This window comes from Eurytemora carolleeae, unplaced genomic scaffold, assembly GCF_000591075.1.
Source record: "Eurytemora carolleeae unplaced genomic scaffold, Eaff_2.0 scaffold7, whole genome shotgun sequence".
Taxonomy (NCBI): Eukaryota; Metazoa; Arthropoda; class Copepoda; order Calanoida; family Temoridae; genus Eurytemora; species Eurytemora carolleeae.
This window is the reverse complement of record NW_019396407.1, coordinates 812,891-831,560: the sequence shown is the minus strand read 5'-3', so window position 1 is coordinate 831,560 and position 18,670 is coordinate 812,891. Positions and strand designations below refer to the sequence as shown.

Genomic DNA, 18,670 nt, shown 5'->3' with positions numbered 1-18,670 from the left:
AGCCATATTTCTCTTTCTTTATTCCGCCATATTTTCGTCATTTCTTTAACCAAATTCCTCGTTTTTTCATTTCCTGTTCATTAACTTTAATTCTAGTTCCGTTCTTTCATTAAAGAGACTGTAGTGGGGCTTTTAAGTGATTCATAAATTTTTTTAGTGGTAAATGGTGTTCTTCAGAAAAAAATTAACGATGGACAAATGAAATGGATCGTTCAGAGCGATGAAAAAATAATCGTCTATAATAACGAACAAAAAATCTGAATATTTTAAAACCGTCGAACGAACTTAAAAAAAGGATCGTGTTTAGAATGAACGATTTTTCCAAGATATGGAAAAATCTAGTATAGATTTTTTTCGAACAAATTTAAAAAAAAATTTTCTGTTCATTGAAAAAACTAATGAAATAGATGGAAAAGGACGCGAAATATATTATTTCTTTAACGATTGAAAAACGAAAAGAAAAATTATTGAACGTTCTCATCTCAAAAATCCAAGGTGGACAGAAAAAATGCAAAATTATACAACATATTTCCATTATTTTTTTTTATTAGAACTTCCAGTTTTTTGATTCAATTTCTAACCCTGCATTCAATATTTTTTACCTTTAACATGAACTGTGTACTATAATTCTACTCAATCCACTCTATAAAATCTATAAAAAATCTAGGATTACCTTTACTTAAATATCCATTTCTAAGCTTAAAAAACATTCGAAGTACATCTAAAATCTCATTTATATTTGTTTAAATAAAGATCACATCATGTATGTTGAAATACTAAAATAATTATAAAATCTTATTAAAACTAAAATACTACATCCGAGTCAACTGCCAATATCATCCATTGAAGTATATTTTGGATCAAATAAATAACTATTATTCTTCATTTTCCACCTCCTCATCTTCCTCATCTTCCTCACCCTCCTCATCCTCCTTATTCTCCACATTCTCCTCATTCTCCTCTTCATCCTGTGAATAAAGATGGGCATCATTTTTGTGAAAGAAATTTTTTTTCGAGAAAAACGATCGGTAAACAAAAATGAACGAAAAAAAACGAGCAAATTAAAATCCTTCAAATGAACTTGAATTTTTTTTTGACATGACCAAAATAATTTTCTAAAAGATTTTGAAAAAACTAAGTTCTTTTATTGAATGAACGATGTTTTGAACCAACTTAAATTTTTCTTTACTGAACAAACGATTTTACTGAACGAACAATTTAACTGAACAATCCTCTAGTAAGAAAACAAACGAAAAGGAAAAGAACGATAAATTCGAGAACGAACAGGATCAATTTTTTTGGAATGATTAAAAACAAAAGCGAACGAAATGGGTCGCTTACGAAATGAAAAGCCAAACGTGCATATCCCTACCTCCGAATCCTTCTTGGAACAAGCATCCTTACTATCAGGTGCTTCTGCATTCTCCTCCTCATCATTTTCGGTATCTTCTTCTTTCTTGAAATGCTCCGGAGACTTTTCCCCTTCCCTGTTCCTTTGATCAACTAAGAAAGAAAATTTTTCGTGGTCTAAAAATCATTTCTTAAGTAAACATAATGTTATTTAAAGTGATGATTTTATCAGATTTTTTTTTCTCGTAATTTCAGATTCACGAAAATGTTTATTTTTACCCAGGTGGGTTGGATGAAATAATGTTGTCAAAAAAGTGAGCTGTGGATTGTACCAACTCCAAGGTTCCAAGGTTGGTTCGGAGGTACCCACTACCCATAGCTTTCTTTTCGTTTTTTAATGCTAATTTTATTGTCAAATTAATCTAGCTCCTCAAGAAATGATCGCTCATCCAATTTTTTAGTTAAAAAAGAAACTTTAAACAAACAGCTTGTGATTTCAAAAAAAAAATTACGAAAATCTTAAAACTTTCTTTAACTTAAAGAACGAATGAAAATAAGTTGTGAAAAATCGAAAACTTTAAAAATCCAGAAAATCGATTTCTGACTTGCACTCAAAGAAGTGGTTGTAAAAAAAGTATGAGGTCTGGAAGTAAAAAATTTAAATCATGAAAAAACTGAAATATAGAACGAAAATCGTTCCCTCCCAATAGAATAATCATACAAATGAGACATTAAATAAGGCATAAAATGAAATTCAATTTCAAATATATTAATCAGATCAAAAAGACTGGTGGCTCTAAAAATGCCATGCTTGCAATAATTTTTTAGCTAAGCTCAGTGTCTGTCCCACTGAGCTTTCAAAAAATGCTATCAGTCTGCATCAATGAAATTATTTCTTATTTTCTTCAATTGCTTGTTTTAAAACAATTGTAATTTAATTCTAGGCCATTTATAGAGAGAAAAAACTAATAATGAACATCACAATTTATAAAAATACAACCTGAATTTGTAATTTAGTGCAAATAGCGGATTTTGGATAATTTTCCTTTATTTAGTTTAAAGCACTAGCTCAAGAAGTATTATTTATCCTAACAAAACATAAGGAATATCACCTGATTCTTTGTAGATAAGATCAACTGTTAGATTCTTGTACTTGACTGGGTTACTGTAAATGTTAATCAGATTATTGGCTTTATCATGAATTTTTCAGTATTTCCAATCTCTGCCATTGATGGCCATTATTTAAGTCAAAAATATTTCTAAATATGAAGTGCAGGAGTGTATATTTTTCTGTTGGTATTACAATACTAATCCTTAAAAAAGACGACATCGAATTCGTCACTGAATTCCCATGTTTTTTGGGACACCCTGTACCTTGGGTTTAAACACAATTGTTTTATGCGAAATGAAATTAATTTTGGATTTTTAACTAAAATGTTTGCGAAAATATGACGAAAATTGAAAATATATTTACGTGAATAGAAAAGAAAACAGCCAAGAAAGTGGATCTTATCCTTTTTTTATTTTAAAGGCATTGCTTTTATGAATCAATATTTAATTCTATTTTTATCTTATTTTAACACTTACTTTTATTTTTTTAACTTTAAAAAGTTTTGTTTCCTAGTTTTTCAAGTTTGATTATTTAAACATCTGTGCTAAAATGTTGAGGTAAAAATATTGTTGCAAACATGTGTTGTCTGATATTTGAAAAATTAAATTATATTGAATTTAATAAATAGCTTTACAAAATATATTTACATTTCTTGTAGGGTTCAACCTGTTAGAAACAATCCAATATATTAATAATCCTTGAAATATGAACAATTAACATTCAATTACATTTGTTTTTTGTTTTACATATTGACGATTCGCTAATAAATGTAGAAATCAACATAGCTAGGTAGCTTATATAAGGGGGGGGGGTCATGCCCCTCTCCCTGTAAAATTGGGTGGGTACCTCCCCCTCGTATATTTAAGCGGTGAATAGAGAGAGCAGGCCTATCTCACCATTTCCGTTTGATGTAGAGAAACAAGTTTAAAGTTATTTAAAAAGTATGTAATCCAGAGAGGGGGGGGGGGCTATTTCTACACCTTCCACCCAGCTATATCAGGGTTTCTAGAGATATACAATCATTTTTTAAACGAACAAAATTTATATATCATAAATTTTTTTAGTGGTAAATGGTGTTCTTCAGAAAAAAATTAACGATGGACAAATGAAATGGATCGTTCAGAGCGATGAAAAAATAATCGTCTATAATAACGAACAAAAATTCNCCCCCCCCCTGCCATAGCAAACTCTGTCCCTCTTGCACACCCCCCCTGCCATAGCAAACTTCTTCGAAGTTTGCGCGGCCTTCAGAAACCTGTAAAATATACCCGATTCTGAAAAGGGGGGAGGGGGGCAAAAATATGAGTCTCAAAACCAATAAACACCCCCTGATTGGAAAGTTTCATACTGCACTTCCCTTTCTCCATTTTTTCGCAGAAATATTCCTTAAGTATTAACTAAAATTTTAGTAAAATTAAGTACAGGGTGTCCCAGGAAACGTGACAGCTGAGAGACTACTTGAATATAGTCTTTGAACTTTGTAATCACTTATGGCATTCATTACTCAAACTAATATTAGAGGCAATATTCTGGAATTAATAAACACAAAATACCTCTCACCCTGGTATTTTCCAAATGTGGTCTGCCATTTTTGTGCTTTCAAAATTACCGGAGATATGAATAATTTTGTTTCGAATTCGACAATTTTGATATTATTTAACAAAGTGAAATTTAAATTCTTAATATTGAAAACACAAAAAAGGCAGACAACATTTTAGAAATGCAAGGACTAGGAGAGTTTCGTGATTAATGTTTTAAGAATCATGAATGTAAAGTAAAAGTAGGTTGACAAAAGCTGAATATTTTTTCTAAGAGTAAATACGATTTTCAAGGTTTATCTTTTTACTGTCATGTTTGGTGGGACACCCTGTATAATAAAAACGGAGAGAAGGTGTCAAGAAACCCTTGAATTATATATATATAGCACCTGCGATAGTTAATCTTCTTCAAGACTTTGACTGAACACTGAAAATATAAAAAGTTAAAACATAATTTGTAATTAATATAAAAAACAGGGCGTTTCAGGTACGGTACACTTATAGAGATATAATTTTATCTATCTATCTCACTGTTCTGGGCCAGCGTACATATTCAAGATTTTGTAATTATTCAGACGGGCGTTGCAATTATTTATAATTTAAAAAGGCTAGTTTTTTAAGTTCAAGGTCCAAAACAGAGAGGAGCCTAGGTAACTGGAGTAAGGAGAAATGTGATACTGTAGATAATATCTTGTAAAAATAACATGGCAGGAGATATAAAGCATTAAATGCCCATTTCCAAAATGTGGTCTGCCGTTTTTGTACCGTAAAAATTGAATGAGATATTGAGAAATTTGTTGAAATTCCAAAATATTAAATACAAGCGAAGTTTAGTATTTCCGACGAGGAGACTTTTATACCAAGCTTTAAAGACGTCAAACGTTTTTCTATACTCCTTTGACAACCATTAACCTAACGAAAATCTAAGACAAATTGCATGTCCAGGGTACAATGTACTGCATAACACCCCACCAAGAAAATTACATCAAAACTTGCCTACAAAACATTTATTTCTAATCTATATATCTCCATGATTACAGGTTATCCCACTTCCTATTGAAAATACGAATAATAAGGTTTAGTCTACGGCTTTACAAAATATACATCCCTTCAGAAACTGTACAAGCTTACCGTTAGAGTTAGATCCATTTCAGCTGTGATGTAAACAAACAAAACTTTCCGTCTCTTGTGCATCTCAATCTGCTTCTCCCCTCTTATACGAATCTAGTTAAAAAATATCATCCAAGTAGGTATAAAAAATCATGTGCACTTGACTGAACACTCTAAGCGCAATTTAAATATGCAAAAATTCCCATGCCCAGTTAACAACTGTACCCTTGAAACCTTTATCCGATCAATAATGTGGAAGATATTGTCGTTTTTATAGACTTAGATTTTTATTAAGAAAATGTTCATATTTTTTGTCTGCAGTAAAAATGGGCAAGTCAGTTTCGTAGAGAATCACAAATAAAAATTAACAGTTTTCTAAATAGTAAAACATTGATATCTAAATCATATTTGAGAAGACAAAGCTTTCAAGGAATATTTGGAATAAATCCTTCTTTGGTTTTGAATGGTTTTAGCCAAAAGTTAAAACAGTGTTTTTGGAAAGCGAACAAAATTTGTTTATAAATATCTTTGTATATATATTTATTGGAACTAACCCCAGCCGATTCCCTGGGGATGATGGATGATTTTCAATAATTAAAAGGAAAGGTTTAAAAATGTTAAATTAGTCCTTTTACAAGTAAACTATAATCGCTCACCAAGACTTTATTCAATTTCCACGATAAAAGTTTAAAAGTTTCTAACATAATAAATGAGAGGAGTGGAGCTGGAAACTATNCCCTATATACCTGTATCCTTGTATGAAAGGAATTTTACTTCACCAAGGGTTCCAAATGTTGCCAACAAAACATCCACAACATGGCAAGGTTTTTTTTTTGGCAAAATTGGTCGAGGGAACCTGTAAGTAAAATTTGAATTTCTCGAAAAAGTAAAATTTTATAACGAGCAAGTTTTTTTATAAACACTTTGCAAAGCGGGTGGTTATTTCAATTCATTGGCCCAAGGGACCTTTATTATATCCTGTTTAAGGAATCATGGGTAGGCAATGTTGGCCAAAAAACGGTTAAATAAAAAAATTTACCTCTCCCTTTAGGCCCTTTACTCCAGGGTGTTCACTTGTGTACATTTGAAGAGTAACATGGTTGGGACTAAACAAAGAACATTAAAATTAAAAGTACAAATAATTTACAATTAATAAATTAGTTAAAAAGAAAAACTAGAATGCTTAACAACAAGCCTATTTTACACTTATGTTTTTTTGCAGACTGAGGAGAGATAGTTCCTCTGTAAAATTGACCTATTTAGTTGACTATAAGAGGGAGTACAAATGCTGAAAAAATGATCACTATATAATGTATTTGTTATCCAAAAAAAAAGGTTTTATTATTTATGTAAATCATGAAAATGATAGAGGCTAAAACAAGCTTATCAAACTTACAATTTCAAGGGGAAACTTTAGTGTAAAATTTAAAATTTATAAACATAATTTCAATTACAAACTAAGTTATTACCAGTATTTACAAAACTCGTAACACGCCAATAACCACTGTTATAATCAAACAAACAAATCAAATCAAACATCATTCCGAAGAAATCAGGGCTAAGCCACCGTCAAAATAACCATAAAAGGTAATTTTCAAATTTATCGGAGAAACTTTAACCTACACTTCTCTTCTATTGTTTCCCTACAATACATCCACAGGTCAATTCATTAATAAAAATTAAACAAGGATTTCTTTATTAAAATTTTTTTTTCTAAGCTGTTTAACCCTGTCACGATTGGGCAGGGGGGGATTTCAAACCCCCTTGTGGATAGGGTTAAGGGTCTTCAGTCCCTTTAAATAACACCTTTTCTTGTCCCAGCTTGATTTCCCTGGTTTGAACATTGGCAGAAAATCTTCACTTTCATCCGGTGTCTTGTACAGGTTAGTAACTAGAACAGTGCATGTACAGGTTAGTAACTAGAACAGTGCATGTACAGGTTAGTAACTAGAACAGTGCATGTAGAGGTTAGTAACTTGAACAGTATATGTACAGGTTAGTAACTAGAACAGTGCATGTAGAGGTTAGTAACTAGAACAGTGCATGTACAGGTTAGTAACTAGAACAGTGCATGTAGAGGTTAGTAACTTGAACAGTATATTTACAGGTTAGGAACTAGAACAGTACATGTACACGTTAGTAACTGAAATAGCATATGCACAGGTTAGTAACTAGAACTACATGTATAGGTTCGTAACTTAAACAGTTATGTACGGGTTAGGAACTAGAACAGTACATATACAGGTTAGTAACTATAATAGCATATGTACAGGTAAGTAATTAGAACAGTACATGTAAAGGTTAGTAACTTGAACAGTATATGTACAGGTTAGGAACTAGAACAGTACATGTACAGGTTAGTAACTAGAACAGTGCATGTAGAGGTTATTAACTATAACAGTCCATGTACAGGTTAGTAACTAGAACAGTGCATGTACTGGTTAGTAACTAGAACAGTGCATGTAGAGGTTAGTAACTAGAACAGTACATGTACAGGTTAGGAACTAGAACAATGCATGTACAGGATAGTAACTAGAACAGTGCATGTAGAGGTTAGTAACTAAAACTAGAACAGTTTATGTACAGGTTAGTAACTAGAACAGTATATGTGGAGGTTAGTAACTAGAACAGTATATGTGGAGGTTAGTAACTAGAACAGTATATGTGGAGGTTAGTAACTAGAAAAGTATTTTTGATAATTATTCTCTTTTAAACTTTTTACCCAAAATCTCAAGGATTGCCCTCTAAAATAATTTATTTTTCTCTATTCATTAAATGCAATCCTAATTTTTAAAATGCAACTCCTGGAAAAAAACATATTTTCAAAAGGGGGGTGGGGAGGGGGGAAGGACATTTATTTTTCGAGTAAAAATACACCTTGTGTACAGGTTGGTAAATAAGAGAAATGTTACCTTTTCCTGTAAGCTTCTCATTAAACTGAATAGTAGCATGACAGTCGCAAGTAAACTGTTCATCACCATCATCAGAAAAATAATTGCACCTATGAAAAAGAAATGTACTTTAGTATTTGATACATTTCTTTGATCCCTCCTTTTCTAGACCGATTTCAAATGGAAAAGTACAGGAAAGGTTACTAGGTTACTAACAGGAACGAAAAATTTTTAAATCAAACATTTACATTTTCTTAACAAATTTAAGAAGAAAACTAAATAAATGATAAAAATTGAGATTATTTGTAAACATTTTTAACCTGATGTAAACAGTCAAAAAAAATCTGATCACTACGGTCAAGAAATATATAGACCAGGAACCGCCATATCTCATGCATGAAATCTGTGTTCTGCAGTGGAAGGAGATCAAAACATAGAATTCAGGGGCAACGCATCATTTAGAGGGAAAAGGGCCCAAGGCGTGGAATAAAAATATATTGCTATTGTAATTTCCATACTGACCAGAAATAATATGTATTCGCTCTAACTTAATATATATTAACTTGTTTTTTGTTGGATTGTAATATCATATCAGAGCTTTAGTCCTTTCCCTTCAACTTGTGTGGGGGCACTGGGTTTTTTTACATTCCTCCCACAGTGAACAGTACACAATTTGCGTATATCTGAGTTGGGCATTCCTGTATATAGTTCCTTGACTATGGTAATCTTGGCACCTTTGTCTGATGAAGGATAAATGAGAAATCCTAGTTTGTCTCATGACCCAACAGCAATTATACTTTTGAAGAAAATGGGAATTTGTGAAATTCCCCAGATTCCCAGGAATTTGATGAATTCCCAGGAATTAGAGAAATTTTGAGGAATTTAAGGAATTCCCTAGATTTCCAGGTATTTTGGGAATTTCCAAAATTCCCAGGAATTTCCCAATTTTTAAGACGTTGGGAATTTCTCAAATGACTGGATATGGGAATTCCCCAAATGTTTGGGTATTTGGGAAATTTCATTTAAGAAATTTCTTATAATTGAAGAATAAACTTTCCTCAGGTTCTTTGAGGAAATTGGGGAATTTCTCAGATTCCCAGGCATTTGGGGAAATTCCAATTTTGATTATTTTCTTAATTGCTGTCACTCCCTCGTTTGTCTAATTACAAACTGGAGATAGATAGATAGAAAACGGAAGATATCTTCCTAGTTGTTTATAAGATTTAGAGTTATTGTGAATCGAAAATTCCACTCTTATAAGAATTCACTTGACATTATGTCCACAAAGTCCTGATTTAATAAATTAGAGTCGCGTCTCAAATCCGCCAAAAACCAGTTTCAATTGAGCACCAAGTTAAATCTTAAAACATTAAAAACAATTCAAGTCGCAGCTCAAATTCTTGGAATTATGTCCACAGTTTATTAAAAAAAATAATTCAAGATCTTGCTTACCCACAAAGGAGAAATGACTTCAGTTTAAGGAATTCACGGACATCAAACTCTTTATCACTCTGAACAAAAAATTAAATCAATATTCATTATAAGACAGAAGCCCAAAGGAGTTATGCGCATGCCGCCTTAAATTACAAGACAGAGAGAGAGCCTTTTCCAATTGCTGCTCTCTGTCCCCTAGGCTGTCCTAGCCACAGTGCTCGGCCCAGAAAGTGTCTTAACCAACCCTAACACTAATATGTATTGTATACTAATCTTTCTCTTTCTTGAATTTTAACACGACAAGCGCACGTAACTTCTTTTGGCAGCTGTCAATATGTGCATACTTGGCTTGTCTGTCTATCAGTTTGTTTTTGACAAAACACAACGTAAAAAAGCTAAATCAGGCACCAATTTTTTTGTGGTGAATCACAAGACCCTACGAAAGGTGACCATCTAGAATTAGGAAATGTTGCCTAAATATATTTAGATATTTTTAAAACAGTTTTCAAGACTTTTAAAAAAGATCAGCATCAGAAAGATAATCACAGGGCGAATGTACAACTTGGGTTTTTAAAAATGCTTTTTTAAATTGTTCTAACCTTGCTTTTGATTCTTAGACGGGTTCCATTTAAAGTTTTCTGCGGCGAAAAAGAATTTTTCCCCGCAGATTTCTTGTGCATCTTAAATAAGGAGTTGTCTAGATTGTCGGACATGTTTTCACCTTCAACTTTTGATACATCTTCTGATTTGTCCAAATCAAGATCTAAAAAAAATTTAATACAATCATATTTTAAAAAATTTGATTGTTGTGCGATAAGATATTGATTATTTACAATTTTCAGAATAATTTAGCTTTAACAGTCTTCTTCCTACCAATGCCTGGCTCTTCCACAGCAATCTGTGCCTCTTCCTCGATATCATACTCAGGAGCATCAATCTGTTCGCCTCTTGGTGATTTTTCAGAGTTCTGATTGTTAGAACTCTTCTCTCCAAGATCTTCATCATTTTCAGAATTATCCACAGCTTCTTTCTTTTTTCGACCTCCCTTGGATTTTGTCGCAACCTTCTCTGACTCAGTGCCAGGTTCTTCCTTGGAAGTTTTTTTCTTTCTACCCATCTTCTTGGTAGGTTCTTCTGTTTCCTCCTCATCTTCTTCTTCAATTTTCTCCTCATTATTTTCATATCTCTTCTTTTTACTGTGTGAAGACTCAGTTGGATCTTCTTGGCCATCCAAATCAACCATATTTCCTCGTAATAATTAATAATTAAACTTGAACAAAAATCTGTTCTTAAAAACTATTAATTTAAAAACAGGAAAGTATGTAATTTTAAATTTTGCAAGAAAGAATCAACTTGCCACGATTTAACAAAAATAATTTAGACAAATGATGGAGAAAAAAAATGTAAAAAAGGATTACCAAAAAAATTAAAACTCTTTTAGTTTTTATACATATTAATTAGGGTGACCCATTTTGCAGGAAAATATAGATATATAGCACCACAAATACCTAACAGTCGAATATTGTTCTCTATGATGTCAATTATCACAGGATTTTTTTTTTATCTAGGTGAATGATAAGTGTTCGTGCTAGGCCCAAGCAGATCGCAAAAAAATCTTCATATATTTCTTGAATTCATCATGTTATATATCATTTTCTTCGTAATTGTTATCATTAAAACCATTGAAGTTTAAAAAAAATTTCAAAAATTGATTGAGTTAGACCAAAAAAACCTCCAATAAATGTACTTTTTCTAAAAACAAGCATTTTTGACAGTTTTTTTTGACTAACTCAGTCCATTTTTAAAATTTGTACAAAAATTTCAAAGGATTTAATTTTTTAGACAGTTGCGAATAAAATTATATGAATGATAAATTCAAGAAATATTTGCTTTGAGCTATGTAGACTTTTTCGATCTGCACTGGCCTTGCACGACCACTTTCCATTAACCTAGATAAAAAAATTCCTGTGATGACTGACATAATACAGAACAATATTAGACGGTAAGGTTTTAATGGGAAACCAGACTACAAAATGGGCCACCCTAATATTAATAGTATCTATAACACAAATGAATACGGTTAATTTCAAAAGGTGTAATCAGTTAAAAATGTTGCAAAAAAGAACTTAGAATGGGATAAAACATATTTAGTTATAGCAAAAATATCCATCAGGAGATCTGAACACTTTTCCTCGAGTTTTCTCGACTTTTTTGACAAAAGTTTATTCTTTGCAAGTAACAAAAACACTTGATAAAGAACATTCCTGGTAAAGTTGTTCTCCCTGGTGAATCCTTGCTAATAGTAAGTAAATAGTTATTAGTTTATTTATTAATTATCTCTTTGAGGTTGATTATCACCAGTGGAACTAAGATTTGATTTGTTGATAAAGTTTGCAGATTTTGAGTTTTAAAAAGTGGTTTTGTTATGAACTGTATACAAAATCAGAAATAAGTGGGTAAAGCCCTCGATATGGAGACCTAAATAGGATATACAATTACATGTGTGTATGGGTGTACATTTTAATAATGTACACCCATATCTTTTCATTTAATAACACCCCTTGAAGTATTTAAGGAAAAAATACAGACTTAAATGATTCTGTAAGTTGTCGTAACTTTGCACGAGGTGAAAAACTTATAATTTTTTTTTAGATTTCAAATTTTTGAAGTTGATGAATTATATATCAACCAAAAAATTAATAAACAGATTTATTTTTGTAGTTAATATATTAAATATCAAACATTAAATGAATAAAAAGATTTAAATATCAATCAAATTTTCCTAATATCATTGCAAGATTCATCAGCATTCAGAGTTTGTTCATCTTCCTAGTAACACATTCTATTATTCTGTGTAAAATGGGACATGGGTATATTATTTCCAGAATTACATCCCCCCCTCAGCTCACAGAGGGGATGGTTTTTGGTGTTCTGAAAATAAATTAATCCAAACCAAACAACTTCTCTGACACTAGCTCCCTACTCTGACAAAGGAAAATTGATCAAGTGAAATTTTAACTAGTGAATACATAGAATCCGTCAATAACCCTGCAATTTTACTTCAACAATCAAGCTCTAATTTTCAGAAGTGTTTAAAAATGTTATAAACTATTCCATCAACCCCTACTCCTTATCATCATGACATAGCTAAATAGTAAGCTATATAACTAAATATTAAATAACATCTATAAATAGTCAATTATTTTATTATATATGTTAGCATTTTTTGTAGGTTTGAAATATATCCTTCTATATGAATATTAGCAACTTTTGTGTCAGAGTTAAGGAGCTTAGTCCACTAGTCATTGTATCAACTAAACAATGAGTCAATAAGTCAACTACCAGTCAATAAGGTCAATTAGTCACCATGCCCCACCCAAGTTTCTACATTTCAAACTACCAATCTGGAACAAAGTGGACATAGTTTGATCTGTAGCATACCAACCAACCACGTTTGAAATCTGGATGTGGACCTGAACAACAGCAATGTCACCCCCCCCCTCTCCACCCACTGTTGTCTTCCCTTAACCACCTGCCAACCACCCCATCCTGCTCCTCACCTCTGCGTTCCAAATGCAATTCAGATGAATAATGTCCAGGAACTGGAAGACATCAACCATTTGTACAGACACACCCTAAAATCCAGCATGGATTTCCTTCTTAATGACAAGTCCCCCCTCTGTGCCACCCAACTGACTGCTATAAACATCCATATAAAAAAAAACTACAGGAAGGGTCAGGACTATGAAAAAATACAGTTTAGGAAATCATTCTGTTCCCTTTTCTGTCAGTGTCAGCTATTATAGTTTTCCAATCTACATGAGGGCGAGTGGCCCCTGCCCTAAAGGAAGCTGTGTGCCACCACCAAGTGGTGGCACCAAGTGGTGGCACAGTCTGCCAGTGTGGGCGAGCTAGGCGACTCAAGACTGGTTTCAATTAGATTCTTTTATCCCTCAGCGAGATCAAACCTGTCTCGTAGTTTCAACTTGGAATAAACTTTTAGCTCTGGAGTCCTATGATTTCTACCCATGGTAGATCCTTAAAGGATTTACCCTGACCAGATGCAATGATTCTGTCAAACTGGTGCTCACCCCCAATGCCATCCCGCTGGACAAGAAAGGACCCCTCAACAACATCACCGACTGGAACAACTTCAAGATCAAGTTAATTGAAGAATTCAGGAGCATCAACATCTTTGGTGATGTCAACCAGATTTTCAACCTCCTTCCCCAATATGAATCAGTTCAAGAAGTAGCTGAAGACCTATCCCCCAAGATCAAGACACTTAAAGCCAACCTTGAAATTATCCAGCAGTTCCCTAATGTGGAGGACCTCCAAAGCATCACCCTCACTCAACATCTGGTCAAGAATATCATAAAATGCATCCCCATGAAAGTTAAATCAGATTTAATCAAACAATACATGAAGTTTCGTAATCGGTGTGCAGCAAATGTATGACCTCCAGCAACATTTGAGTACATCAATCAGTTTGTAAACAAGTTGGAGAAGAACTATAGAACCCCATTCTTTACAACACAGGCTACACCCCTGCAACATAGAGGTCAAACCAGTATGGTACACACCTCCCAGCAACAACACCAAATCTAAACATCAGTCCTTTGGGTCTTCCTATGTATGCCCAAGCCGGCATGTACCCTGTGCACCGTCAAAGGGTTCCAGTCTGATCACTACCCCCTTAACCACAGCTGTGGAGTCGCCAAACTGAGTTCCCCAGAAATCCTCTAAGTCATCTCCAAGAACCATGTCTGCCCTAGCTGGACCCACACCCATGACCCAGCCTACAAATGCAAATTATTCTTCCACAACAAAACCTTCAAAGTTTTCCCCTTTGGATGCAAGCAAAGCAATCAAACTAATCAAACAACCAATCCAGATCCTTCAACCAAACCAGTTCCTCCTACCAAACCAAATCCTTTAACAAAACCAGATCCTCCTCCTAATCCTTCTACTGTACCAGCTCCATCAACAGAACCATCATGAGAATCAGAAAAATCATGAGAAGCAGGAGACACAGGAGAATCAACAGAAGCAGGAGAATCAGGAGCAAGAGAATCAGAAAAATGAGGAGCAGGAGAATAAGGAGCAGGAGAATTGAAAGCGGGAGAATCAGGAGAGGCAGGAAAATCTGAGAATCAGGAGAGGCAGGAGAAGCAGAAGTAGAAGAATCAGGAGTATCAGGAGCAGGAAAATTAGGAGAATCAGGAGCAGGAAAATCAGGAAAACTAGTAGCAGAAGAATCTGGAGAATCATGAGCAGGATAATCATGAGCAGGCAAAAGCAGGAAAATCAGGAGTGGGAGAATCTGGAGAATCAGGAAAATCAGGAGCAGGAAAATTAGAAGAATCAGGAGAATTAGGAAGCAGGAACAAAGCTCAGAGCAGCTCAAGCCATCCTCTGACAAAAAGCAATAGAGCTCATTGAATTCCTGTTACAGGGGTTCCACTCATAAATATTTTCATTTAAAAAAAAATTTCTAAGGAAAATAAAATTTCTTCAATTACTTAAATCAACTTTATTCCAAGATTTTTATCTAAAATACAACTTCAAGAATCTATTTCTTAAACTTATCACATTTTTTTTTAACAAAACTGTCCTTTATTTTAAGTTAATAATTTCTATTTTATTTGTTACTTAATTTGAAAATAAATTAAAGAAAGAAAGAAAATGTTAACCTCAGAACCTGCTGGAATTCGTTCTGGAGACTTCACTTGAAAGGAATTGTAATATGTCTATTATCTTTAGCTTGTAACATGTAAACCTCAAATACACTAATTGATATAGAAACTCCATACTATTTACTGCAAGAGAGTAATCATTCCCTGTTTTGAGAAACAGGCTGAGGATCATCCCCTTTAATTTGGGATGGTTAGTTACAAGATTCCGATTGATATTGATAGCTAACAATATCACACCCAGTGGTAGTGGCGTAGATAGATCACAGATCGTATTCATGTGGTTACCTGTTCTGCTGAACAGGTTAAGAGTAATCTCCTTAAATTTGGGATGGATAGTTGGGAGCTTCCTATTGATATCCATACCTAACTAGATCACGCCCAGTGGTATTGGCGTTGATAGATTACAGATCATATTTGTCAATAAGTCCCCCCCCCCCCAAGTTTCTACTACCCTGTATCTATATGCATGCAGTGAGCAGGGTATGGAATGAACATTATAGGTTAAAGGTGTTTTCATCATGTAAAATAGACCTATAAATTTACACTAACAGTTTATTCCAACAGCTTTGAGAGAAAATACTTCCTTACTTATCCAAATGGGCCCATCTACGCACTTTAGATATTTGTTCAATTGACCGTAATAAAAAATAGATATTATAAAACATGTTTGTAACAACTGTAAAAAAACACATGAAGCTAAGAGATTTGTCTTAAAAACAAATTTTAGAAAACTCATTTTTACAAAATATGTTAATCGATGAAATGAAAAGCAATACAATTACAAAATATTAGGAAATCAAATTTCTTCATGCATATAAAGCCTTGTAAAGGTTAAATAATAAATATTTTGTCAAATTTCAACCCAATACTGGAGAGCCAAAAAACAGACAATTTTTCGAATAGAGAAATTATCTTGGGTTTGATTTTTTGTCAAATTGCCAAGTTTAGAAATTAAAATTTTTTTAATAAATTTAATTTAAACTTTTTTTTATTTACATATTAATATTACACAAATGAAAATGATTAATCTTGAAAAGTGTATTCGGTTAAAAATGTTGCTTGAAAAATGGGATAAAACTACAAATTTACTTACAGCCAAAATTTATCAAAAATCGTTTCACCTCCCCCTAGTGTTTTCACCATTTTAACGCAATGTCAGGCATAAAAATGAAATATGCATTTAAAAAATGCGTATTTAGTTCTATATGTATAATTGAAGGGGGAATACTCAAAAATAGTTAGTTCCTCTCAAATGTTGTCTTCCTTACAAATTATCAAACAATCAATATTTATTGAATAATTAACTTCTGATGTGTTTGTCAAATTAAAATACAATTTTAAAAATCAGCAAGTGTCAAAACAATGTTTTTTCTTTACCAATTGTGTTGAAATGTTATAAACAATACCGACAAACCTGATCTTCAAGAGGTGGGTTTGTGCATTTTCCAATTCCGCAAGGGCCCTAAAATAGTGCCTAATTGTTTAAACTGTAAACTTTGAAAAACCTTTGTTTGCATGTTATACTTTTCAGCAAACCCCAGACCTAATTCTCAAAAATGTGTACACCTAATTCTAATAAAGGTCCAATACCTCGATTATTTTCAAATACAATACCACTCTTTAACTACAATTTTTCGCGAGATATATATATAGTCAAACGTTTACATTTACATTATTGTAAAGAATTAACATTTCTTGGTGAATAATGACTGGGATAAATGTCGTCATAGACCTTCGAAGCTTTCATAGCTGTTTGAGGGGCGTCACATTTATTGGACGTATACGATTTGATTGGACTAACGTAAAGACTGTAATTGAACTATTTTTTTTATTTTAAAAAACTTTATTAAGTTTTACAAAAAAATTTTATGATGTAATTCTTAATATTTAAGGGTTAGGTTAGCTGTGCCGACAATTTCTGGACCGAGCTCTGCGGCCAGGGGTCCGAGCGCTACGGCCTGGTTAATTGATTTTAACATATACACAATTAGGTATATATGATGTGATTTATAAACTTTATTATTACTTGGAACCATGGGACCAAATTAAATGAAAAACGTAACCAGAAGTTATACTTCTCTTGTGAGCCGGCTCATGTCAAAGAGAAAAGATTCAACTTTTTCCTGAGGTTCATGGTCCCACAGCAAAAAGTCGTGCAATTTTCGGGACCATGAATCATGATTGAAGTCGCAAAATACAAATTCTAAAAAATCTTAAAATACCCCTTAAATTAACTTTTTAAAATACTTAATGTATTACAATTTAACAACGCAAAATCAGTGCTTAGGATCCCGATCCGTTTAATCCGCAAAATCATGCGGATCCACGGATCCGTATCAAAAAGGCAAAATTTAACAAAAAACCTAAATAAACAAAAAACTTTTTTACTCTCAACACGGATCCGTATCAAAAAGGCAAAATTTAACAAAAAACCTAAATAAACAAAAACTTTTTTACTCTCAACACCCAGATCAGAACTGTTAAGAAAGGGAGATTAGAAAAAAAAACTTTGACAATTCTGCTTTGTTAAAATATCCGGATCCAGGATCCGCATTAAAATGGATAAAATTCTTACTTGATGTCCTTTGATGAATCCTTGGCATGATTTACATTTACGGACCATTGTTTATAAAATATCTGTAAAACAAAATTTTGAAAAAGGATTCTAATGTTTTTTCTTCACAATTATTAGAATCAGGGACAGTCAACGGAAGGAAAAGAAAAATCTTCTGTATCAACTATATCCAATTTATTTTAAAAATTAAAAATAAATTGTTAAAAATTCTTCATAAACTTTTTATCCCTGAAAACCTAAAAACTCGCTGGTCCAACGAAAGGTCTCTTCCAATTAAAAAATGTAGATAAAGGACAGATCGAATCACTTCCGTCAATTTTTTGGGAGACCAAATAATAGATAAAATTTCCAAAAGCAGGAAGTCCTGATAAGGAAAAACTCAATGCAATAAGCAGAGCCTATCAGAGAGGTCGCTCAGATTATTGTGTAACAGGCCTAACCTCTCAAAGATACCATGAATAGTTTTTACTGATAAAAAACTAAACAGTTTTACAAACATACATCAATATTTAAACAAGAAACGATGAATCCATGCTAGATTTACCAGGTCAGTTAACTGCTAGATTTACCCGGTCAATAAACTTTTGCTAGGTTTACAAAAAGTCAATAACCTCTACTAGGTTTGCCAGGAGGACAATTAACTTCTACTAGGTTTACCAGGAGGTCAATAAAATACTAGGTTTACCAGGAGGTCAATAAACTACTAGGTAAACCAGGAGGTCAATAAATTACTAGGTTTACCAGGAGGTCAATATATTCCTATGTTTAACAGGAGATCAATAAAATACTAGGTTTTTCAAGAGGTCAATAAACTACTAGGTTAACCAGGAGGTCAATAAATTACTAGGTTTACCAGGAGGTCAATAAACTTTTACTAGGTTTACCAGAAGGTCAATAAACTACTAGGTTTACCAGTAGGTCAATGAACTTCTAGATTACCAGGAGGTCAATAAACTTCTAATAGG

The 18,670-nt window shown here is 33.0% G+C and overlaps 1 protein-coding gene across 1 annotated transcript; it reads right to left on the bottom strand.

The window, feature by feature from the left end:
- Positions 1-716: 716 nt before the first annotated feature.
- Positions 717-16,590, bottom strand: LOC111702703 (ABC transporter F family member 4). The gene is made up of 14 exons (XM_023474470.1): positions 16,545-16,590; positions 12,217-12,263; positions 11,772-11,800; positions 10,308-10,685; positions 10,034-10,197; positions 9,453-9,511; positions 8,022-8,110; positions 6,916-7,000; positions 6,149-6,215; positions 5,131-5,223; positions 4,389-4,426; positions 2,463-2,515; positions 1,373-1,503; positions 717-968 (listed from the first exon to the last, which is right to left on the bottom strand). Exons 4-14 carry the CDS (start codon positions 10,675-10,677, stop codon positions 876-878), a joined length of 1,242 nt encoding a protein of 413 aa, XP_023330238.1. The 5' UTR covers positions 10,678-10,685; positions 11,772-11,800; positions 12,217-12,263; positions 16,545-16,590; the 3' UTR covers positions 717-875.
- Positions 16,591-18,670: the final 2,080 nt, after the last annotated feature.